The following is a 24,302-nucleotide window of genomic DNA, read 5'->3' as shown; positions in this document are numbered from 1 at the left end:
CGGATGGGCGTGCGCTCCGGGAGGGGAGGTAGGACGTAGAGCGAAAGGGGTGGGGCATAGTGAGAGGGGCGGGGTCTATGGAGCGCCAAGGGGAGGGGCCTGGAGCACAAGCTGAGCTGCTGCGGTTGCTCCTTGGCCCTACTGGGAGCTGCTTCCTGGGGTCTGAGGGGGTCAGGGTATCTGATGCAGTGGAGGAACTGCGCCTTGGGGAAATGCATAAAGAGACCTGTATACGTGACTGCACCGCAGAGAATGGAGGCGATCCCCTGCCAAGAGTATGACCACCAGTTCTTCACCTCTTTTGGTTCATGGACCCCTTAAAGCACTATGTAAATGATATTATTTATTAAAATGTCTGTAGTGCTTGAAGGAGAACCCTGCCCCGCATAGGAAGTGGGAGAGGGGAGTACTGAGGGGCCGTTCTCCATACCTCTTGCTAAATACCCTGGGGAAATCACTTAACCTTTGTCTGCCTGTTTTCTTATTGTCGTGAGGATCAAAAGAGGGATTTGTAATGCCCTTTGCAAACCTTAAAGCACTATATAGATACTTATTATTATTATTATTATATTCACCAATCCAGAAGATCCAGAAAGCTGCAACCATTATGGTCAGTTGCCTCTTGAGAGTTGTTTGCTCCAAATTTGCAAATTAGCCATCTGCAGATCTCTAGTTTCATTCAGTTCAGCAAGTGTTTATTGATACAGATGTCTAGTGTTTCATGGTGTAGTGGAAGTGAATTCTAAATTTGTGAGTTTGAGGCATGAATTCAAATTTCTCCCCTAATATCTTTCTACCTGTGTAATTTTGGGACAAATCACTTTCTCTTGAGCATAAAAGTTTCCTAATTTGTCAAATGAGAGTATTAGATAATCACTTATGCCCTTTCCAACTCAGCTAGGCAGTACAGTGGATAGAGCATGGTCCCTGGAGTCAGGAGGACCTGAGTTCAAATTCAGTCTCAAACATTTGCTAGCTGTATGACCCTGAGCCAGTCACTTAATCCCTTTGCCTTCCTCAAAAAAGGCCTATTTTGGGGGGGTGTATTTGTATAAATATAGAGAGGAAAAAACAGCACATCTGGGGATTGCCTCTGCACTTGAATATGATTTCTCCCCTTAGATTATGATCTAAAACTTACATTTTACTTTCTCTCTATCCTGCCAGTCATTTCAATTCAAGCATTGAATTACTATGTGCCTAGACTTGGGCTAGAGGCTGTCAGAAATACAAAGTATAAGAGGAAATTTCTGCTTTAAAGAGATACATTCTTACTCTACCCTGCCTCTTACATGAGGTGCAGAGAATTGTAAGACTACACTAGGGTTCCTTAGAATTAATGCCCTTGAAAAAAGTCAGCTCCTTGAAAGCAGGTGCTGTCTTGCTTGTATTTGTAACCCCAGCACTCAGCTCAGTGCCTGGAACACTTTAAAGCACTTGATACATACTTCATCTATTTGTTATCATCAGTGTTTATTGTAGGACAGTTGTGATACCTGGAAGGGCAGAGTCCATAGATGCATTCCTTACTTTGCAGTGGAAGTAAGAGGTTAAGGTGTTTAAAGCACATAATACTTCTGTTTATCATTAATGTTTATTGTAGGTCAGTCGTGGTACCTGGAAATAGGGGCAGTGTCCATAGATTCACTCCCTACTTTGCAGTGATTCTGGGAAAGAGTGGAAAGGAGAGGTTAAAAAGGAAGAAACATTGAATCTTGGGGTGTTCTGGCAGGCATGGGGAAGAGAAGTTGCATCTGCCACAACTGATCCTGATGCTGGGAGGGGAGAAGGCCTCTGAGGCAACATTCTGGAGAGCCAGGGAATTTGGTTATTAACCCCAGTTCCTTTCTCCTACTTGCCACAAACTCACAAAAATACACACAGTGTCCCAGGCAGACTGTTACAGAATGCTGGGGGATTCTTCCTGAGCCTTCTTTCTGTCTTTCAGTTTTCCTAATGGAAAGAAGTGATATGGAGCGAGAAGACCAGGGTCCGAACCCCGTCTCTGCTATTTACTATCCAGATGACTTCCAGCAAATCCCTTCCCCTCCCGGCCTCAGTTTTCTCTTCTGCAAAAGGAGAAGGTTGGTCCCTAAGCTCTGTAAGGTGCGCGGAATGGGGGCGGAGCCCTGGATGGGGGCGGAGCTCCCTAGTGACGTCACGCTGGTCCTGTAAGCGCGGAGGCGGCTCTGGTTCCTGCTCCCCGCTGCTCTTCATCCCCCCCCAGCAACCTGCCGGCTCCCGGCTCCCGGCTCCCCGCTCCTCCCTCCCCGGCCCAGCCATGGGCCTCACGGTGTCCGCGCTCTTCTCGCGGATCTTCGGGAAGAAGCAGATGCGGATCCTCATGGGTGAGGTCCCGGGCAGCGTCACACCCCCGCATCCCTCGCTGCCCACGGTGTAACGCCCTCCGCCGCCCCCGCAGCATCCCTGCCCTGCTGTCTTGCTGCACTCCCAGCCCCGGCCTCCCCTTCCTTTCCTGGGGGCAAGAGCCGGGGTGGGGGGAGGGACGCGGGGGGGGGGCGGGAGAGAGAGGAGGAGAGGAGGGAAACTGAGGCATGGGGTGGAGGGTGAGGGAGGAGAGGGAAAAGGTATCCCCGGCGTTCGGGCCCCGCTGCTTGGGAGCTGGGGGCGGGGTTGGGTAGGAAAGGTATGGCCTGCCGCCCAACCGGCCCTGCCTGCAACCTCCTCCGCTTTGCAGCAGCAGCAACCCAAGCCTGCCGGCGCCCAGGCCCAGGAACCTGCTGGCCTGTGTGGGGTTAACCCACAGGCAGGCCTCCCACCCCCGCGCGAGGCTCTTGGACGTGGCTGGAATGTCTCTTTGGAGAGGCTCCTTCCAGGAGAGACAGCCTCGTCCCTATGGGTGCCCCTACTTCTTTCCCTGGGTTCTTTCCTCCCTTTAATCTTCAGGCCTGCTTTGGGTGGGGTTTTTTGTTTGGTCCTGGGTGTGCGTGTTTTTCTATTGAGGGGAAGCGAAATGGCTTGTGATGCCCAGACTCCCTTCTGACTCCCCTAAACATAGCTCCAAGGAGTGGGAGATGCAGGTTGAGGCTTTCCCATTGAATTTTTCCGGTTGAGCCCTTGTAGGTTCCTGAGCCCTCTCCCTCCCCATCTCTTTCGGAGCTTCTCCGATACCCCGTATCCATTACCCTGCCTCTCTATTGCAGTCGGCTTGGATGCCGCAGGCAAGACCACAATCCTCTACAAACTGAAGCTGGGCGAGATTGTCACTACTATCCCCACCATAGGTGAGCTCCTGGGAAGGAGGGGAGGGTTGGTTTCAGGATCTGCTCCCCGGTAGTCTGTTAGAGTCCCCTGTATTTCCTCTCGGGGGCCTGACCCTGACACTAGATACGGCTGCTTTGAGAAAGTAGGTCATGGTGTGTTTGGCTGATGGTTCCAGGATGTGGAAGTAGCAGCCCAGGGCCCTGCTGTGTTAATTCTTTTAAGTCTGCATGATATACTCCTGGGGACTCCCAGAAGTTCTCCTGTCCATGCTGATCTCCCGTGGTTTTTGTGGAGTTGAATGTACCTGCCCACATTACAGCACCCCTCCTCCCCCCCAGGCTTCCCCCCCTTTTCCCTTTCCTCACAGGCTTCAACGTGGAGACAGTGGAATATAAGAACATTTGTTTCACCGTCTGGGATGTGGGAGGCCAGGACAAGATTCGGCCTCTCTGGAGACACTACTTCCAAAACACTCAGGTGGGCCAGAGGGTTGGGGTCTAGGGATCCCATACCACTTTTCAGCCAGGCACAAATAGCTGAATAGCCACTTCCCTGCCTTAAAATTTCCCATGGTTCCCCATTGTCTACAAAATAAAACATTCCTATGTCTGGTATCTATTAAGCAGCTACTATGTGCCCAGACACTATGTTAGGTGCTAGAGATAAAAATAAAATAACACTTTGCCCTCAAGAAACTTTTATTCCACTTTCTAGCCATTTTTTTCAATTATTCCCTCTTTGAGTTTAGCCACCTTGACCTAGTCTGTGTTTCTTGAACAAGCTTTCCTGCCTCCATACATCTGTTCACCATTCCCTCTACCTAGAATATTCCTCTCTTTCACCCTTCTCCCCCACTCCAATCTCCTCCCTCTACTTGTTGAAATTCTGTTCATCCTTCAAGGTCCTACCCAAATACCACTTGCTTCTCTATGAAGCTTTCTCTGATCTCTCCAGCCAGAAGTAATTTTTCCTTTCATGTTTCTGTAGCTTTTGCTTGTACCATCTCTGAATAGCCCTCATGAAATTCTTCCTCATTCAATATTAGTATACCTATCCTTTTACATTAATAAGTATTTTAAGAATAGAGAATGTATTTTCCCCCTCATAGTGCCTTGCACATAATAGATACTCAAAAGATGTTTTGGGTTTGGGAGTTTTTTGGTTTTATTTCATGTTTTGAATGAAAAACGGTTGAGTCCATTGATGGATGAAAGTAGAATTATAGAAGAGGCAAGCAGAGGGATGGAAAAGAGAGAACTATGGTTCATTTTCTTTGGCTGGGCTGATCGCTCTTTCTTTCCACCCTAGGGTCTTATCTTTGTAGTAGATAGCAATGACCGAGAGCGGGTCCAAGAATCTGCTGATGAGCTTCAGAAGATGGTGAGTACCAGATGGGCTGTGGAAAACATTGGACAATGAGCCCTCTCTCATGAGTCAGAAATAGCAGAGACAGTGAAAACACAGACTAGGTTGCAGCCTAGGCCAGGAAATCTGAGTCTTTTTTTTAGATGTAAAATCTCATGTATTGATTCACTCTGGGTAAATAAAAAGAGAGAAGCCCCCCCCCCTCCTTATGTTATAGGATGAAGTAGGTAAAATAGGCTTTCTTTTTATCCTTCAGTCATGTTTATGTGGGATGTTGGCCAAGGTAAGAAAGAGAGATAGGTTGTATGGAGATAGATTGTACATTTTATCTTTTATTATGTTGAAATAGATTTCTCTCCCATTTACCAAGAACAGCTATGGGCTATTTCTAAGGCCAAGATGATTTCATTCAGATTAATAATTCTATTTTATTTTTATTTATAATGCCTGTAGTATTGTCTGTATAGACCAGCATTTCCTTAAGCAATTTGGCTACAGAAACAATGTGAGGCTTGAAATACATAAATTATATAAAGCACTTTCAAATCCTGGTCTAGGGATATCGAATACTCACAGAAAAAAAAAAAAGTTGAAAAATGTTAGTTCAAAATCAAAGAATTTGAACCTATTTTCATGCTAAAAAATTGCACGTAATAACTATTTTTGATACATTCATATCTAATGTAGTGGGGGGAAATATCGCTTGAATTGAGATCCTTCTCCCAGGAACTACTCACATTATGTGGATCATCAGGGTTCTACAGAGCCCAGTTTGAGGAATGTTGATATGAAAATAACTGACTTTCATATAGCACCTTATAATTCATAAAACACCTTTCATATATTATTATATATGGATATATATTGTTATGATATTCATATATTATCTTAAATTCAAGACAACTCTGGGAGGTAGGTAGTACAATAGTGTCCTGTTTTACAAATGAGGATTTTAAATACTGTATTCTGCTGACCGTAGAATACTCTTGCGTAGAGGCAGGTAGGTGGCAAAGGGGATAGATTGCTAGGCCTGCACTCAGGAAGACCTTAGTTCAAATCTGGCCTCAGACACTAGCTGTGTGACCGTGAACAAGCCACTTAACTCCTATCTGCCTCAGTTTCCTCAGCTGTGCTATGGGGAATAACCTTCTGTGGTTATTGTGAGGAACAAATGAGATAATGTTTGTAAAGTGCTTAGCACAGTGCCTGGCACATAGGAGGCGCTTAATAACTGGTCATTCCTTCCTGCAGCATTTGCCTTCCTCTCTTGGAATGGGTGGCCATAAGTCAATTGATGGATGTATGAATCCTTATCTCATTCTTCCTTTCTTTTTCCCTCTCAAGCTCCAGGAGGATGAGCTTCGGGAGGCTGTGTTGCTGGTGTTTGCAAATAAGCAGGACATGCCCAATGCCATGCCTGTGAGCGAGCTGACTGACAAGTTGGGTTTGCAGAGCTTGCGTAGCCGGACTGTGAGTGTATCTTCTCACCCTCCCTCCTCCCTGGGGCTAGGGACAGAAGGGGTGGGATGAGGAGAAAGGATTATACCTGAAAAAGTGAAAGCTGGCATGAGAACTGAAGCTTCCATCCACCGTCATGCAACCCCTTGCCCAGTTGCTAACCTCTCCTTTCTCCCTTACAGTGGTATGTCCAAGCAACCTGTGCTACCCAGGGTACAGGGCTGTATGATGGGCTGGACTGGCTGTCCCATGAGCTGTCAAAGCGCTAACTACCCAAGGGGCAAAACCCCTGCTGGAAGAAAATTCCCAGGTTGTATCTCTTGGACAATTGAACTCTTGAGGACTCTTAAGGCAGCACTCCTTGCTCCTACCCCCTACCCCTCCTTCTCAAAAAACACACACACACACACACTCACTCACTCACTCACTCACTCACTCAAACTGTTACAGCTGCTCTTGCCTGCATGTTCTCTCTTACCAGGACCCGAAAGACTAACCCTCTGGGTACTGGGGGGAGGGGGGAAGGGGTTGTCTTCTGACTCCCTGGGAACTGTGGAAGCAGCTACAGGAACCAAGGCCTTCCAGAAAAGAAACTGGGTTGACTTTTGATTTCATTCTTTTGGGTATACTTCTTGGGGCTATGTGGGGAGGGGGACCAGACTGGTGCTGTGATTCAGCACTGGATATTGAATAATAAATTTGCTGTGGTTTGTAGCTTTGTGGTTGCCTTCGTCTCTCTAATGGGGACCTTCTTTGCAGGGTACCTTGGGGTAGCATTACCTAGGTACCTTGAAGACCTGTTTTGTAAGGAATGCAGTCTGTAAACCTGAAAGTCTTCTATACAAGTGAGTCACTAGTGGCAGTGTTGCCTGGGAGGGTAGTGGGGATGCTAACAGCAAGGAAGCAACTGGCTTGGAAAATGCTGTGGGTTAAGGAGGCTGAAGGAGTAATGCCTTTTTCTTAGCCATCTTGGCTGCTTGGCTCAGCCTCACTTTAATAACGTCTGTGTCTGAGGCTAGACAGAGTAACGGGGCCACACGTTAGAGCCCCTGCTCTGTGTGTGTCACTGGGCCCGAAGGCTATCCTGTCCCTGCCTCTCAGCAGGAGCTCTGGCTGCTCCATCATCTCTGTTACTGCTAATCTGTCCTCTGGAATAGCACATCTTAGAGCCTACAGAATATTCTGCTGTGCCTTCAGTTTGTGCTACACCCCTCAGGGGTGTTATCCTCTCTAGGGAAGTCCCCCAGCTGGTAGGGGAAGGAAAAATTCAGTTTAAGGAACACTACTACTTCTCCAATACAACTGACAGTTTTCATCTCCTTTGAACCTTCAGCAAACCCTCTACCATTTTTCTTTAAATGGCCTATTTATCCATTTTGCCACCCTCCTCCAAATCAGTTAATTTCCCCAGGGCTTCCACTATTATTTTGTGTCTTTATGCTTCATGTAGCTGCACTTTGATCACTGTGGAGTCAAAATTGGGCATATGGAGAACTTTCTTTAATGGTAGTATTGTGGGCTGAGCAACATTCCTGGGGACCAAATGTCAGGACCCTCTACTGCTTTCTTGTCCTTGCATTCCTTGCCCACTTTACCACTGGTTACCAATAATACAGTTATAGACTAGTGTAGCTGGGAGTTTAGGGGGCCAAGGGGTGGAGTAGGGTTCCAGCCCATGTCATATATGTTTCTGTGTCAGTTTCTTTAGCCTAGTCATGAGTGCTCACATCACTCCTACCTGAAACCCAGTATTGGGCTCTGTTCCCCTTTGTCCAAAGAATTTAACATTCTCAATAGCTGTTTTTTTTCCCTCATGTTCTTAGGCTAGAGGGATCCCTCAACCCTAAGGGAACCTCATACCCCTGAATAGAGATTGAGAATGTCTTCTTCTGTTTAACAAAGAAAGAAACAAAGACCCAGAAAGAGGACTTGCCTGAAGTCACAAGTTGGTCGTAGAAGAGTCAAGAGGTTTGTGATTTCCAGTCTTAGGTCCTACATGGCACTCTGCCCAGGCTCAGAATATGGAAGATTGCCATGGTCTTGGGTTCTTATTCACTCTGGAGTGACAATTTGACAGATGTGAAGGGATGCATTTGTGAAGGATTGGGACCATGCCTTGTCCCGCTATAGGGTGATGACAGCCAGACCTCTAGGGAAAGGAGGCAACCTTTATGGTCATAATGCCCACGGGTCACAGAGGTGGCTAGGTCCAGCAGGAAGGGCACTCACCCAGGAGGTTCCCCTTTTAGATTCCCTCCCTTGTTGGTCCTGGGGCCCTGTTCCTGGCCTTATGGCCTGCAGGTGCATACTAGGACAAGGCTGGGCCGGACGGAGTCATCAGGTGTGGCGCCGGCCCCATGGAGGAAGACTGGATGCTTCATGGGTCCCGGCCAGAGGACCAGAAGGTCGGCCTTATCAGCTGGGCTGGCACCTATCTAACAGCTGAGAACTATGGGAATAAAATCACTGCTGTAGCTAAAGGCTTAGGCAGGAGACAGGTAACCAGCCATCACTGGGGTGAGTGGGGTATCACAACGCTGATGCTCAAATGGCCACACACCCCCACTCTGGGGGGTGTTGGCACTTTTTCTCCTGCCCTTTTGCTTGCCTCTATCACTGACATTCCTGAGTCTTTTCTGTCCTGTGCCCATGGTGTCTTCATCTCCAACCCAGTCCTACCATACAATCTCACACACCTTTAACAAAGTCCACAGCTAACTTCCAGTGTCCCTGCCCCTTTCTGCTCTGACTGCTCTCTCACCCTCTGCCCCCTAGAGTATCAGCACAGAAGTACTGTGACATCACAAAGGAGAGACTTCCAGAGTCTCAGGCTAGAATGAAGGACTATGGGGTCTCAAGAGAAATATATATAGGGGAAAGGGGGAAGGTCTATGTAACACTAAGTCTTGATTTCTTATCTTGAAAAGGGGATAGAAATGGAGGGATTCAGCAGAGTCAGGAACTCATGGGTTCCATAGGATGAATGGCATGGAACAGAGGCTGGAACTGGGTTCTTTGTCTCCTAAGGAAAAGAATTTCCATATTTCTACCTCAGATCCTCCCATTGCTCTGTCTCCACTAAGAACATTTAAATACTATTTTTTACACCCAAAGCAAGTCTCCTAGGACAAGTATTGCAGAGGCTCTAGGCTGGTCCTCAAATGCTGCTTGGGGGACTGGGGAGCAGACAGCCCACCAGCATGGAGCTCCACTGGGGCATTACTGGTGGCTAGCAGGCTACATCTGGGCATTTCTGAAATTAACTAATTACTCTTGCTAACTAGGTGCTGAACTCAAAGGACTAAAAGTGAGCCCTCTGAATTTTAGCCATCTGCCGCAAAGCCACTTGATCTTGTTCTGCCTCCGACCCCAACACATACACACACAAAATTTCTAGGTCTTGCTGCCTAAGTCTATGGTTAACACACATTATTTCTTTTTTTTTTTGGATGGGGTAAGGCAGGGCAATTGGGGTTAAGTGACTTGCCCAAGGTCACACAACTAGTAAGTGTGTCAAGTGTCCGAGGCTGGATTTGAACTCAGGTCCTCCTGACTCCAGGGCTGGTGCTCTATTCATTGTGCCACCTAGTTGCCCCTACACACATTATTTCTAAAAAAAAAAAAAATATGAAACCTAAAGGCTTTAGACTGGGCCAGAATCAAACAACTAGTGTCTGGGGCAGGTTTCACACTCAGTCTTCTTGACCACAAACCGCACACTCTATCGAGGTGATGGTGACAGCTTACACCAACAAACTTTTGTTCCTTGGACCTGAGGCCCTTGTTTATTTATCTCTGACACATGAGGTAGAGATAGAATTCTGTGAGATGACTACACTAAGAACAGATGGTTCTAGGAATGGAGATACAGACTGAGGGCGATGAGCCAATGTACCTGTTTCTTAACTATAGTACATATAGTATCAGAGAGAGAAAAGCAAGCCTTAAGTTTGAATCTCATTGAATCTTTTACCTGGAACCAATATTGAAGGAGATTAAGAAGAGTAGGGAATGGAAAGTTCATGTTGGGACAACTAGAAAGAAGCACCATGATGCAATTGATAGAATATGGGGCTTATAGTAAAGAAGACCCAAATTCAAATCCTGCCTGAGATACTTGCTAGCCATGTGACTAGCCAATTCACTTCACCTCTATCTGCCTCAGTTTCCTTATCTGTAAAATGAGGAGGTTGGCCTCAATGACCTCTAAGGTCCTTTCCATCTCTAAATCTGTGATCCTGTGAATATGACACTTTCAACTTTTTTTTTTAAGAAACCACAAGCAAAACTGTGGTTTGTATATTGGTGACACTGGCTTCACACCCCCAGTGGTAAGCATGCAGGTCGTGTTATTGCTCCTGCTGATGGTCGTGGTTTGAGGGCATTAGGGAATGTGGGGTCAGTGTGTAAATGGTGTCAGTGACTGACATTGAGGGTGCTATGAATGAGCGGCTTAGGGCCAGTATTCTAGTGAGCACTAATATCTCCCTCCTCCCTCCCTGGGACCTCTCTGCAGACCTGGGAATTAATAGTATGCAATGAACAGGATGAGGATTGTCAGGCCGTGGTGCGCCTACAGAGTATCCATGGCTACATCCTGCTGCCAGAGGGAGATGGCTCAGTCTATTGCGGGTGGCCCCGGAACACGCAACATGGCTACTTCTTGCTTCGTTTCCACCGCCATGGCAAGTGGACCCTGCAGTGTATGATCACTGGCCACTATCTGGAATCCGATGGAGAGGATGTGTTCTGCACCTCGAGGGTGCTCTCTGCCTACCACATGTGGGCCCCACGGCCAGCCTTGCACGTCCATGTGATGCTCTACAGCCCCATTACCCGTTGCTACATCCGGGCCAGCCCTGAGCAGGGTTGTGTGTGGGTGGATGCGCCTGTGCCTTACTTAGAGGAGTGTGGCTTCCTGCTGCACTTCTACGATGGGCTCTACCACCTCGAGTCTTCTTCCCACCACTTCCTGTCCCAAAATGACAGGCTGGTCAACAGGCCCTCGCAGCAAACAGCCTTTCACCTTCAGCTCCGGCCTGGTGGGCAGATAGCCTTGGGCGATGGGGAGGGATGCCTCCTGTACCCACAGGGCTCCCGTGCCCTCCTGGCTCTGGGCTCCAACCCCATGGGGGGAGAGGAATGGTTTGTACTACAGCACTGCACAGCCTGGATCACTATCAAATCTAAGAATCGGAAATTCGTCACCATCGTTTCGGGCAAGTGCTGGGGCTGGTGGGAGAGGTGGAGGAAAAATCCATAGGCGAGAGGAACTGAGTGAAGGAAATAAGGAGAACAGGGAAGAGGGGAATGAATGAAAAGTGCTGAACCCTACCAAGTGAAGAATCCCCAAAGTAAAGAATAGAAGGATGACCTGGGAGGCAGGCAAAGAGGGGCTGAAAAATAAAGAAACTAGTCTCTGGTTGGAAGGGGCTATGTCCTCCTCTTCTGCCTCTGTAAAATGGCCTGGAGTTTCTGGTATAGACCATTCCATACAGAAAAATAATGAGAGGAAGGAAAATAGGGTTTAGCTCTTAGCTAGTGGCAGATGGTTGGGTCTGAGTCTTGTGGGGGAAGAGGAGGCTGTAATAGGAAGAGCAGGGACTGACACTGGCCCATGGGCTTCCTGTGATCAAATTCCCTCTTTCTGCAGAATTGGAAGTCTGTGCTAAATCTGAGCGGATGACCCCTATGTCCTTCTTCCAGTATGAGAGTAATCCAAACACTAATGCTGTTCAGCTCCGTTCAGTTACTGGTCAATATTTAGCACAGGTAAGAATATGGGCCTAAAGGCTGGCCCAGGACAATTTGAAGGAATAAAAAAGCCCAGGTATTCCCTTCTTCTCACCCAATATGCACACCCTAGCACCCCAGGGCCCCCATCTGACAGTAGAAATGAAAGTCATCCCTTCCAGGGTAGATGTCCAGATGTTCTAAGCTGCCCTGCAGAAGTAAGATGCTTGTGTTCCTAATCCCTCATTCATTCTGATTTGCCTCCATGATCCCGAGTGCAGGCCTCTTCTTTCCTTTGACTGGCCCTAGAGCTAAACCCTAGAAGAGTAGCCTAGACTGTGGGAGGATTGGGCTACAGAATCCAGAGTTGGACTACACTGTCAGTCCCTAGGGCTCTGGAATGTCAGCAGAAATTTCATACAGAGACTAGCATGATTTTCAAGGACTTTTTTTCTCTTTAATAATTGTAATAACAATAATAATATTATAATAACAATAGCCAACTTGACATTTAGCGTACATTATCTCATTTGGACCATGCAGCAGCCCTGTGAAGTAGGTACCACAAATAATATCATCTTCATTTTGTAGATGAAGAAACTGAGACTCAGAGAGGCTCACAGTAAGGTGACTCAGTGGATGGACTACCAGGCTTAGAGTCAGGAAGACCTGAGTTCAAATCTGGCCTCAGATACTTACTGACTGTATGACCTTAGACAAGTCACTTAACCTCTGTTTGCCTCTGTAAAATGAGGATAATAATAGCACGTACTTCCCAGGGTCATTATGAGGACCAAATGAGATAATTGTAAAGTGCTTGCCACAATGTCTGTCACATAGCAAGCCCTATGTAAGTGTTAACTATTATTATTATTTATAAGTTCTATAGGATGATAGATTTAGAGCTGGTCGTGACCCCAGAGGCCATCCAGCTCCCTCATTTTGAAGATGAGGCCCAGAGAAGTTAACTTTCCCAGAGTCACACAACCTGTAATTGTTCAAGGCACTATTTGAACCCATGATATCCTCACTCCTAGTCTAATGTTCCTTTCCATTCACAACACTGACTCTCTGCCCTTTGTGAACATAGTTGATCATCCTGTGTTCTTGTCTTTTTCCAAGAAGAATTTCAAAGAAAAGGAGAACAACGCTCTAGAGGAGGGGTCCTTACTTAGGGATAGGTATCAGATGGTCTAGTAACTTGAGTAGGAAACAGCTGAATTTCAGTATAAATGGTTTCTTTTGTGCAGTGTATTTTATACATTTAAACACAGATGAGGAGGGGGTCTGTAGACTTAGCCAGACAGCCAAAGGAGTCCATGACACCAAAAAGGTTAACTCCTGGACTAAGTAAATGTTAATAAGCTCAGAGTGGAAGCCAGAGGCAGGGTTTGAGAGGGAACCTGGACTCTGCCCCAAAGCTGAGACTTTCTACCTCTCTGTAGAGGTCACATAGAGCAGTAGTGGGAGATGGGCAAAAACTAGAGCCTGACGCCATTTTTTGTGTGAGCTGGAACTGTGGCAAGATTGTTCTACGGGCTGCTAACGGACGCTACGTGGGTATCACATCCAACGGGTTTTTGATAGCCACTTCCTTGCATCCAGGTAAGCCAGGGGAAGGGGCCTTTCCTTTTAGGATCTTTGGGCCAGGAATCCTTGCATAATGCCCTTCCATACCTAGTTTGCCCCTAGTATATCACATCTGAAAGAGAGCCCAGAGTGCTTATTGTCTCCAGTGATCTCAACTCCCATTTCCCCCAGGCCCCTGTGAAGAGTTTAGGATCCGCTTTGTCAATCGACCCTTCCTAGCATTGCGAGGTCGCTATGGCTATGTAGGAACATCATCAGAACATGACCAACTTCAGTGCAACATGGACCAGCCAGACTGCATCCAGCTACTGCCCTGCCGGCAAAGCATTTACCATTTTCAGGGTGAGTGCTACCCTCATCCCAATCCTTCTCTGTGAATATGCTACAAAGGATCCAGGGCTCATCACTCAGCGTCCATTGGCTCAGCCCTCTCCAGGACTTGGGAAAGTGACTTTAGGGGAGTCTGGGTTGGATGGTCTCTGAGTCCCTTCCAACTCTTAATATTTATATTATTGGAGCTGGAGAAGATCTTAAAGGCTGTCTGATCTAGTTCATCTCTTTGACAAGGGCCTGGAGAAGTGAAGCAGTTTGAATGAGGTCATCTAGCAAATTAGAGGCAATGCAAACAAACCAGATTTCCTGACTCCTAAACTAATATCTATCCTACTATGCCTTTCCCTAAGGTTTTATGAGTTTATGAAAACAAGACATTTTTTCTTCATTCTTCATTCTTTCTTCATTCATTTCTTCATTCTTTCTGAAACAATTCTTATGTCTCAGCATTTACTAGATGCCACAGTAGTATATGTTGAGCATGAAGAAGGAAGTTCAGGTTTGCTTTACCTCTCCCACTGTTCTCATCCATGTTCTGTCCCCTTCATGTGAGTCACTTTATTGAAGAATCTTACTATCCCGATTTAAAATGAGCCTCTCCACTCCTACTTTTCCTCTGACGCTCTCTTTCCTGCCACTTCAAGAGTCTAGCCACAGTGCTAAGTTAAAGGGAACCGTAAGGAGCTTACTGTCAGATGCTAGGGAAGGTGCTGGGCAGGGAGAAGGGGGGGGTGGGGCTGGTGGGAGGTGGGAGGGTAGATAGATACCCAAAAGAAGGTTCCTCAGTAGATGGGGATTTTTTAAAAAGTCAATCTAAGGAGGAAGGTACTTTCCCTATTGCTCTTTAGAACAGATCTCAAATTGGGAAGAGGTGGCACAAAGATCTATGACATCCCTCCTCAGGCTTCTCTGAGGCAGCCAGGTAGTACAGTCAATAGAGCCCTGGACCTGAAGTCAGGAAGGCCTGAGTTTGATTCCTGCCTCAGACGCTTGCTGACCAGGTGACCCTGGCCAAGTCTTCTGACCTCTCTGAGACTCAGTTCCCTCATCTGTGAAATAGAGATAATAATAGCACTACCTCTCATGGTTGTTAGGAGGATCAAATGAAATAATCTATATAAAGTGCTTCCTAAACCTTAAACTACCATATAAATGCTAGCTAGCTAATATTATTAGCTAAGGTACAGCCGACAAAGGGTGGGAGATCTGGGGAGGAGGAGGTGTGGTTGAGGGTGGTAGTGTGGTTGTGTGTCCCCTCTACCCATGCCACCACTCAGGTGTCCAAGAATCTGGGGCACATACTTCACCTTCACATCGTTTAATGACCTCAGCTCTCCTATCCCCCCAGCACAGGGTGGCACCTTCTGGTCCCTGACAGCCTATGGCACCTTCCGTCCCTGGGGAAAATTTGCTCTCAACTTCTGTCTAGAACTACGAGGCAGCAACCTACTTGCTGTATTGGCCCCCAATGGCTACTACATACGGGCCGACAGCAGTGGTGTCTTGCTGGCCGACAGCGAGGCCATCACCAACGAATGTCTCTGGGAGTTTTAGGTATGAGAAAATCTTTACTTGACCTACCATCCCTTTAAGCTATTATCCCATATCTCTCCTCCCACTCACAAATTCCTAGAAAAATTTGATTATGCTTGTTGCCTCCACTCATTTCTCAACTGCAATTTAATCTCTGACCTCCCCCAACTCAACTGAAATAGTTTCCGTCAAAGTCACCAGTGTTTTCTTTCTTGCTAAATCTAGTCACCTTTTTGGGGTCCCCATCATTCTTGACCTCTCCGTAGCACTTAACCTTTACCCTTCTGGATACGCTTTCCTTCATAGGGATTTGTGACATTACTCTGTCATGGTTCTCCTCCCTAATCCTTCTCAGCCTCCGTTTTAGGATCATTATCCATGTTCTGTCCCCTTCATGTGAGTCACCCAGGGCTCTGTCTTGGATCCTCTTCTCTTCCCTCTGTAGAATCTCTTTCATTTCATCAGCCCCCATGGCTTCAACTATCATCTCCCTGCCAATGACTCTCAAATCTACACATGCAGCACTCCTCTCTTCCTTGAACTCTAATACAATCTCACCCATTGCTTGCTGGGCATTGCCCCCTGGATATCCCATAGGCACCTCACATTCAACATGTCCAAAAATCTTTGCTCTTGACTGCCCCACTTCCTTCTAACTTCCTCTTTTTTGTCAAGGTCACCATCATTCTAGTCAAACGCATCTACTCTCCACTCTCTCACCCTTTCACCCCCAATATCCTATCAATTGCCGAGTCCTGCTGATTCTTCCTTCTTTATATCTCTTGCATCCATCACTCTCTCCCCATTCATACCATCAACACCCTAATGCAGGCCCTCACTATTATTATTTTAGAGTTTAAGGAGATTTACTTGTCATAGCATGTGAAGAATACTTGGCAAGGACATGGCATGACTTCGGTTGAATGTACTTTCCCTGCTTCTCTGTTGCTAAAGCTTGTACATTTATCAAGCCTGCTGAGGGAGAGCAACTCTTGCCTTCTGGTGGGCTAGCTTTTCCACTTAGATCACCAGGAAGCTCTGTCCCTTAGTCCCCAGAGCTAATTAAATTTTAAGGTTGATTTCAATCTGGCCCTTTCAAGGCAGGCCTTCTTTATTGAAATCATCTCTGAATTGGTCTCTTCTTTCCAGTTCATCCTTCACACAGTTGCTAAATTGATATTGCTAACACAGAGATCTGACCATGTTTCTCTCCTGCTCAGGATGAGAAAATACAGACTCCTTTATTTGGCATTTAACACTATTCACAATCTGGCTCCGGGACTGTCTTTCCAGGTTGACTACAAATTAGTAGTCTGTCAGTACTCTTCGTTCGGGCCAAACTGATCTAATTAGTGTGGTCTGTATGCAATATTCCCCTTCCTGCCCCCATGCCTCTGCACAGGCTGTGCCCTAAAGCTGAAATGTTCTTCCTCCTTAGCTCCACCTAAATTTACCTTCAAGGCTAAGCTTAAGCACCACCTACTCTGAGGCCTTTTCTGATTCCCACCAGTTTTTAATTCCTTTACCCATCAATCTCTTTGTTTTCCTTTGCATATATGTTCTCTTTACTTTTGTGTACCCGTAGGTTCCACCCAGTAAATGTTCCCTAAAAATTCCTAGACGTTAAATAAAAGTTCCTAGGCATTAAGGGAATATTTCTTTTTTCTTTTTTTTTTTTTTGGTATCCCAGAATCTAGCACAGTGTGTGACCTATAGTAGGCACCTATTAAATGTTTGTTAATTGATTGACAATATCAATATTTGAGAGAGAAAAGAGGAGTGGGAAGATGAGCCATGGAAGTACTTCTGGGTCATAGAATTCTAGATTCTAGATTTAGAACTGAGAGGGACCTTCGAGGCCACCTAGACTCACCCCTTCATTTTACAGATGAAGAAACTGAGGCCCAGAAAGGTTTAGTGATTTACTCAAGGTCACGATGACATACTAAGAATTTTTCAACTGATGGGAACTTCTGAACATGTCACTTAACCAACCCAAACTCAACAGAGAGAATAAAGGAATGGCGCTCCAAAAATGTTTTCATATGTTTGTCATGAGGACTTGGGAATTCCTCCTGTCACACTAGACGTGTCTCTGTACTTAGGTACAGAAATCATCACCTAAATGGAAGCCTTTGAAAAGTCCTATAGTAGAGAGTGAGTAAGGAAGAGGAGGTTGATTTTGAGAGAAGATATATTTATGTACCTATACATAGATCTCCCTCTCATCATTTCTGTGGGTCTTTTTGGATAAGATACTCCCAAATGTACATTAATAGCCTGACGTCTCCCACAGGTTCCATTCTGAATCATCTCGTATGTTCTTCCATCACCTCAAACTCTGTGTTTTGGAAACTATGAATTCCACATCTTCCTTCTGAAACTGGCTCCTCATTTCCCTATTTCTGTTCTCCCAGGTATCTACCCTCAAAACCTGAATTTTTTTTAAATTTCTTCCTTTCCCTAACTTCTTACTTAGTTACTAAATGCTACTGATTTATCAATTCTTCCTTTCCAATGTCTTTTGAATTTATTCTTTCTAGTCCCACTACCTTATTTCAGGTCCTCAATACCTCATAAATAGTTTATTGAAAGGCTTCCTAATGGGAGGCCTTCTCCAACCTCTCTCAGTTCCAGTCCTTCCATATTAATCTTCCTAAAGCATGGCTTAGATTGGAGGTGTCAAACTCAATGCTGGCTGGCTAAATGACCTCTGAAAGGAAGACTGAACCAGATTAACACGTAACTGGGAAATGTTTAGTGAAATAAATAAAAATACAATATAACATAGATAACGTTAATTTATGTAATATGCATGCCAGAAGAGATCTGTTTCTATTTGAGTTTGATCCCTCTGGTTAGATCATGTTATTCTGCATCTCAGAAACCTCCAATGTCCCCCTAGTGCATGACTCCAAACCTTTTAGCCTGCCATAATAAACACCTCACAATCTAACCCCAATCTACCTTCCCAGTTTTGTATTACTCTGAAGTATGTGTGGGACAGTGGAGATTGTAGTAGATGGAGTGAGGAAGACTTGGCTCTGATACTTACTATCCTTTTCCTCCTACCTTTCTGACTGGTCCTTCTCAATCTTCTTTGCAGAATGATCATCTATATGCTGCCTCCTATGGGAAGATGTATTCCAGGGCTCTCTTCTAGGACTATACCCCTCTCTCTTTACTTTATCTCACTCGGTGACCTCATTAGATTCCCAAGGGTTCAACTGTAGTCTCTATACAGAAGACTCCTAAATGTACATATCCAGCTAACATCCTTCTCTTGAACTCCAGTTCCACATCTCCAACTATTTGTTAGATATTCTATAGGTATCCCAAAGGAAACAGGTCTAAAACAGAACTCACTTCCTCCTAAACCTCTCATTCATCCTAACTTCCCTTTCTTCCCTTAACCAGAATCCTTTTAGTCACCCAGGTTCACTCGGGACATAGAAGTTTTCCTCAGATCTTTGTTGTCCCTCTCCTTATCCTCCTATTCTGTCACTGATAATTCTAGTGCCAAGTGTACCTCCATGTTGTTCCTATTCTCTCACTCAATAATATAGCCATTGTTCAGGCCCTCATTGTTTCTTACTTCTAGGTTATTACAATGATGGCCTTTCTGAATCCAGGCTCTTCGCTGTCCAAATCATCCTCTATTTACTACCCAAAATAATATCTTTTTTTAAAATTTTTTATTTGAAATGTATATTTTTTCTTTTTATTATTTAATTTATTTACCTTTAGTTTTAAACATTCACTTCCTTAAGTTTTAAATTTTCTCCCCCTCCTTCCTTTCTCCCTTCCCAAGATGGCCTGCAATCTGATATAGGCTCTATATATACAAAATAACATTTCTAAAACCCAAGTCTGACCATGTCCCTGCTCAAGAAGTTTCAATGGTTCCCTATTCCTTCTAGAAAAAATATGAACTCCTCTGAGTTTGCTATTTAAAGCTTGTCACAATGTGGGATCCCCTCTATCTCTCCAGGATGAGTTCACATTATTCAGCCTTAGCATCCTACATTCCAACCAAACTGGCCAACTTGTCATTCCCTTCATTCTATCTTCTGACTATATGCTTTTGCCTGAGTTCATATCTTTACTAGCTCTGTGACCCTGGGCATTACTTAACTTTTCAGCCTCAGTTTCCTATTCTTCAAAATGAGGATAAAAATAGCACCTGCCTTCCAGAGTTGTTGTGATGATTAAACAAGATAGCATTTGTAAAGCACTTTGCAAACCTTAAAGTGCTATAGAAGTGCTGGCTAAATGCTTGGGCTGGACCCCAGGCCTGTTGGAATATGCTCTTCCTTTTTACCTCTGCCTCCTGGTACATCCATTTCTCTTCAAGGCTCAAGTGCCACCTTCTACAAAAAAGTCTTTCCCAATTTCCCCATTTGTTAGTACTCTCCACCCCACCAAAAATTACTCTGCATTTATCTTTATTTGGCTCAGTACATCTTGTTTTTCCCTTATAGATTACAAGCAACTTGAGAGCAGGGACTTTTCATTTTTGTCTTTTTCTACCTGGCACAGAGTAGGCATGTAATAATAATTCATTGAACTGAATTACTAGCTGTGTGCCTATGAGAAAGTCACTTTACTTCAAATCTCACACAACTTTCTAAGACTATGAGTCGTAGATGGAGTGCATCTCTTAAATTGTGGGAGTTTTCTCATCGAGGCAATACAGTTACCCATGCCTTAACATAAACATTCCATTTTGTCTAAACTGGGCTTCACTTTTCTGGACTTCATTTCCTCTTCTTTAAAATAAAAATGCTGTACTAGATTATCACCAAGGTCCTTTCCTATGCTAAAATTCTATGTTCTTTCTTCTACTCAGTGCCCTTGGAACATGTCTGGCTTTTCCCCACCTTCCTCTTTTTACTTGCCAGTCTGGAATGCCCTCGAGTTCTTCTTTGTCTACTGAAATCCCATCCATCATTCGGAGAGTCTCAATGTCTCAGAGCTGGAAAGCATTTCATCTTAGAGGTCATCTAGTCCAAACTGTACCTGAATAAGACATTCTCTTTCTACTGAAAAGGAAATTGAGGCACTAAGAAGTTGACACTCAAGCTCAAATCCTATCTCTTCAGTGAAACTCTTATCATTTAATGCCTCTTTTTTCTAGTAAATGTCTTTCTCTCCAACTAAGTCTATAATTTCCTTGAGGGAGCAGGGAGCTTATGTACTTTTTTTGTATCCCCTATAGTACCTAGCATATCCCCTCATAAGTGCTCAATAAGTATTTGATCTGATTTAGCAAAAGTTCCTATTTGACTCACACACCCCATCCCACCCCCCAGGTAGATGTGATACCATCATAAAGAAGCCCTCTGGAGGAACCACCCTACTGAACAAGATGGGAACCTTGAAGACGAGATCTGCGAGAAGATTATCCACAACACGACCCCTAACCCTACCAGCCACAGCTTATCCTTCCACTCCTCATTCGAGTTCGGTAACAATACACCATGACCAGCCACCCATATTTCTGTGTGCTGCCTCTTTCTAAGGGAGCAGAAGAAGGGGTGTGGGTGGGGGTGTGGATTAAGGTGGAGAGGCTATGGCTATGAGGCCTTGGGATGCTTTGGGTCTGACATTCAGAGGGGCTAAAGATGTGTCATGGCCAGACATGGTGGCACCCACCTGTAATCCCAACTACTTGGGAGGCTATGGCTACCAGATCTCTAGAGCTCAGGAATTGCAATGGTCTATATAAATCTTGTATCTACACCAAGTTTGGCATCAATTGGGAGAGCCCCCCAGGAGTGGGGTCAGACACAGAGCAGTGTCAAAGCTCCTAGGATCAGCAATGAGATCAGCCTGCAAGTAGCCCCTGTACTTCTAGCATGGGTAAGATGGGGAGATCTAGTCTTTAAAAAAAGTAGCAGGAGAGAAGAGGAATCCCTTTTTTCCCTTTCCCCATCCTTCTCATTTCATCCCACCTATATTAACTAGCTATGTCCTAGATGGGGAGATCCAGTCTTTAAAAAAATTTTTTTTACATATGAGAATTCCTTTCTTCCCTTTCCCTGACTTCTCACTTCATCTCACCTATATTAACTAGCTGTGTCCTAGAACTGTGGTCTTCTACATAGGGTGTACAAAATAATCTATTGGGGTTGTGGGAAGAAACAATAGGACTTTTATTTATGTTAATTTTAGCTAAAATGAAAGAATTAAGATTTACTAATATGTAGTATAGAGATTGACACTGCCCTCATTCAGTCAGTATTACAGAAGCTTCCAAATGGTATGCAAAATGTCTTGAGGAAAGAATAGGGTTTCCATAGTACAGAAGGGTTTGAAGTGGTACATTTCATTCATTCATTTGTTGAAGTTGACTGGTACCCAGTTAAGATTATCTTATCTAGAAACATGGTTTACCCACCTCTTTGTAGAGAGGTAATGGACTCAGAGTGCAGAATGAGATGTACTTTTTTGGGACATGGTCAATGTGGGCATTTATTCTGCTTCACTATATATGTTTATAGTTTTATCAGTAGGGGGAAGTGGGAAGGAAAGAAGGCAAATCTTCATGAAAGAGATTATATTATCTACTTTAAACTAAACTAACCCTCTTTAAAATGGGCAAGTAGATTCAAAAGATTGCCACAAAGAAATCACAGGTTAAAGAAAATAATAATGTTATTGTGCTCAATAATAAAGTGGGCACAAGACAATACCCCCCAAATGGCAAACCTGACATTACTACTAGGTTTTCATCAACTACTAGGAGAAGAAAGTTAAAACAGCCCAATCAAATCTAATAAGAATTTGGTCAAAAAATTCAAAATTATAAAGATTATTTAAAACACAGATTTATAATCACCATCAGTGAATTCAGTACATTTTATGGCTAATGATAACAGGAAGCCTTCCTGATTAGCAAGACATTTAAAGACTATGCTTTTGTTGCTGAAAACAACCCAAGCATCATCTCCATAAAAAAGATGTATCCATATACTTAAAAAGCCTGGTAAAAGAACTTTCTAACCTGTTTAAAAATCTGTCAAATGACAGGTTTTAGTGGGTTTTGAAATAATGAAAAAAAAGGATTCACCATTTTCCAATTAGTGTGTAAGGAACAGCTAATTAGTATCTAGGAAGATGAAAATTTACTAGCTGAGTTTCAACAAAAAAACCTTTGCATAATTGTCTGGGAATGAGCAATGAATACAGTGATATAAGCAGAGTGGGTGCTGCAATTCTTCCATTTGGACGTATGTTTCTTCATGTATCTTTTTTAGCTAAACATCCATTAAAACTACTTTACTGAAAATAAACTGAACTTAAGGAAAACTTTCAAATTGATATGTCACAGAGTTCAACCACAATTAAAAAATAAAGAATCTTCAATCATATTAAATATGGAACTCTAACTCTGATCAGCTTATTCTCAATTTTATATTGCATTTTTATGTTGGCAACCTTTGTAATGCTTTCCAACTAAGACCTTAAATGTAAAGGATATTTATTTACCTCCCACAGCCACGGATTGCCCTCTCTATCTACAAACACTAACTTATATGACACTGAGTGTCAGTATCAGAAAACAGTAGCAAGTTTAAATGTTTCAATGTCTTCAATGTTTCAATTCAAAATCTTCCAGGAAGATTTGTAAAGTTTTATAAACCAGTGGTAATATGTTACAAGTACAGGTTGTCACCCTGTTCTCTCAAACTCAATTGTCTTAAAAAACTTAACTTTAAATAATCCATTATAAATAGTTTTAGTGGGAGTAAAAAAATATTTTTGGCTCCTCCTCCTTGTCATCCTCTTCCTCCACCTCCTCCTCCTCCTTTTTCTTCTCCTCCTCTTCCTCACCATCATCTTCCTCCTCCTCCTGCTCCTGCCGCTGCTGCTTCTCCCACCCGCCTTCCCTTGGAGCGGACCATCCTGGTGCCTCTTTTGTGAAGTGACGGCTGAGGAGACCGCGGGACTCGCCATGGCCGACAAAAAGCCGAAGGAAGGAGTCAAGATTGAAAACAACGACCATGTTAATCTGAAGGTGGCAGGGCAAGGTGGTTCAGTGGTGCAATTTAAGATTGAGAGGCACAAACCACTTAGTAAACTAATGAAAGCCTATTGTGAACGACAGGGTTTGTCAATGAGGCAGATCAGATTCCGATTTGATGGGCAACCAATCAATGAAACAGACACACCTGCACAGTTGGAAATGGAGGATGAAGATACAATTGATGTATTCCAGCAGCATTCAGGAAGTGCTTACTAAAAAGAATCTACAACTCATCTACAGAACTGTACTCCCAAGGAAAACAATACATTCACAATTAGAAACCAAGATTTGGTTCATCCACATCCTGACTACTGCAGTATAGTTTTCTCTCTTCTTTGATTCCCTTCCCCCGTTCTTTTATTGTACATAAAGTAACTGGTGTATGTGCACAGGCATAATGAATATTTTTTTTAACTAAATGGCCGATGGTATGTTTTGGTCAACATCAAATGGAGATGGGGAGGGGAAAAAACAAACTGGTTCTGTGAAAATACCCCTTTTCTCCGTTAGTAGCATGCTCATTCAACTTTTATCTTTATATTCCAGTAAGTTATTTTGCTCTCACTGTTTAACAACAAAAAAAAAAACCCACGAAAAAATATTTTTGTATGGTAAAATAATTTTTAAACATTTTCCAGCTTTTTCATCCTTTTAAAATATCTATTTTATATATATATCCTATCTATTCTGTAACAAAGATAACATATTCATGCAGTAAAGTATTGTCTGTAGGTTCTTTTTTTTTTTTAACCAGACCTATGATTTCGTAGGCGTAAGGAGCTCCAGGTGAGGAACTCCCTCTACTGAAACAAGTTGACAATTTCTCTGTGACTTAGAGTCTGAGAGAGTTACTTGGAACAGTAAAATTTAAGCGACTTGTCCAAGGTTACACAGTTAGTATGTGTCAGAGTCAGAACATGACCTCAGGTCTTTCTTACGCCACAACCAACACCAAGCTGCCTCTCTAGTACAGTAGAATACATATGCCCAATTTATAAATATGCCTATGTATCTGGATGCCTTATGAGGGAACCTA

The 24,302-nt window shown here is 44.2% G+C and overlaps 2 protein-coding genes across 2 annotated transcripts; both read left to right on the top strand.

The window, feature by feature from the left end:
* The first annotated feature begins 2,157 nt into the window (after nucleotides 1-2,157).
* Nucleotides 2,158-6,762, top strand: ARF5 (ADP ribosylation factor 5). Its single transcript, XM_036760315.1, has 6 exons — nucleotides 2,158-2,348; nucleotides 3,165-3,245; nucleotides 3,593-3,702; nucleotides 4,534-4,605; nucleotides 5,935-6,060; nucleotides 6,231-6,762. The coding sequence occupies exons 1-6, from the start codon at nucleotides 2,282-2,284 to the stop codon at nucleotides 6,315-6,317; spliced, it is 543 nt and encodes a 180-aa protein (XP_036616210.1). The 5' UTR covers nucleotides 2,158-2,281; the 3' UTR covers nucleotides 6,318-6,762.
* Nucleotides 6,763-8,405: 1,643 nt separating this feature from the next.
* On the top strand, nucleotides 8,406-20,685 carry FSCN3 (fascin actin-bundling protein 3). Its single transcript, XM_036761222.1, has 7 exons — nucleotides 8,406-8,546; nucleotides 10,565-11,267; nucleotides 11,702-11,820; nucleotides 13,227-13,386; nucleotides 13,543-13,713; nucleotides 15,053-15,258; nucleotides 20,550-20,685. The coding sequence occupies exons 1-6, from the start codon at nucleotides 8,406-8,408 to the stop codon at nucleotides 15,256-15,258; spliced, it is 1,500 nt and encodes a 499-aa protein (XP_036617117.1). The 3' UTR covers nucleotides 20,550-20,685.
* The last annotated feature ends 3,617 nt before the right edge of the window (nucleotides 20,686-24,302 follow it).

The sequence above is a fragment of the Trichosurus vulpecula genome, chromosome 5 (assembly GCF_011100635.1).
Source record: "Trichosurus vulpecula isolate mTriVul1 chromosome 5, mTriVul1.pri, whole genome shotgun sequence".
NCBI lineage: Eukaryota > Metazoa > Chordata > Mammalia > Diprotodontia > Phalangeridae > Trichosurus > Trichosurus vulpecula.
This window is presented reverse-complemented; position numbering and strand designations above follow the sequence as displayed.

Coding starts and splice junctions, on each gene's coding strand:
- ARF5 (XM_036760315.1), top strand. CDS start 2,282: ATGGGCCTCACGGTGTCCGCGCTCTTCTCGCGGATCTTCGGGAAGAAG. Junction 3,246..3,592: donor CACTACTATCCCCACCATAG/GTGAGCTCCTGG, acceptor CTTTCCTCACAG/GCTTCAACGTGGAGACAGTG. Junction 3,703..4,533: donor ACTACTTCCAAAACACTCAG/GTGGGCCAGAGG, acceptor TTTCCACCCTAG/GGTCTTATCTTTGTAGTAGA.
- FSCN3 (XM_036761222.1), top strand. CDS start 8,406: ATGGAGGAAGACTGGATGCTTCATGGGTCCCGGCCAGAGGACCAGAAG. Junction 11,268..11,701: donor ATTCGTCACCATCGTTTCGG/GCAAGTGCTGGG, acceptor CTCTTTCTGCAG/AATTGGAAGTCTGTGCTAAA. Junction 11,821..13,226: donor CTGGTCAATATTTAGCACAG/GTAAGAATATGG, acceptor ACCTCTCTGTAG/AGGTCACATAGAGCAGTAGT.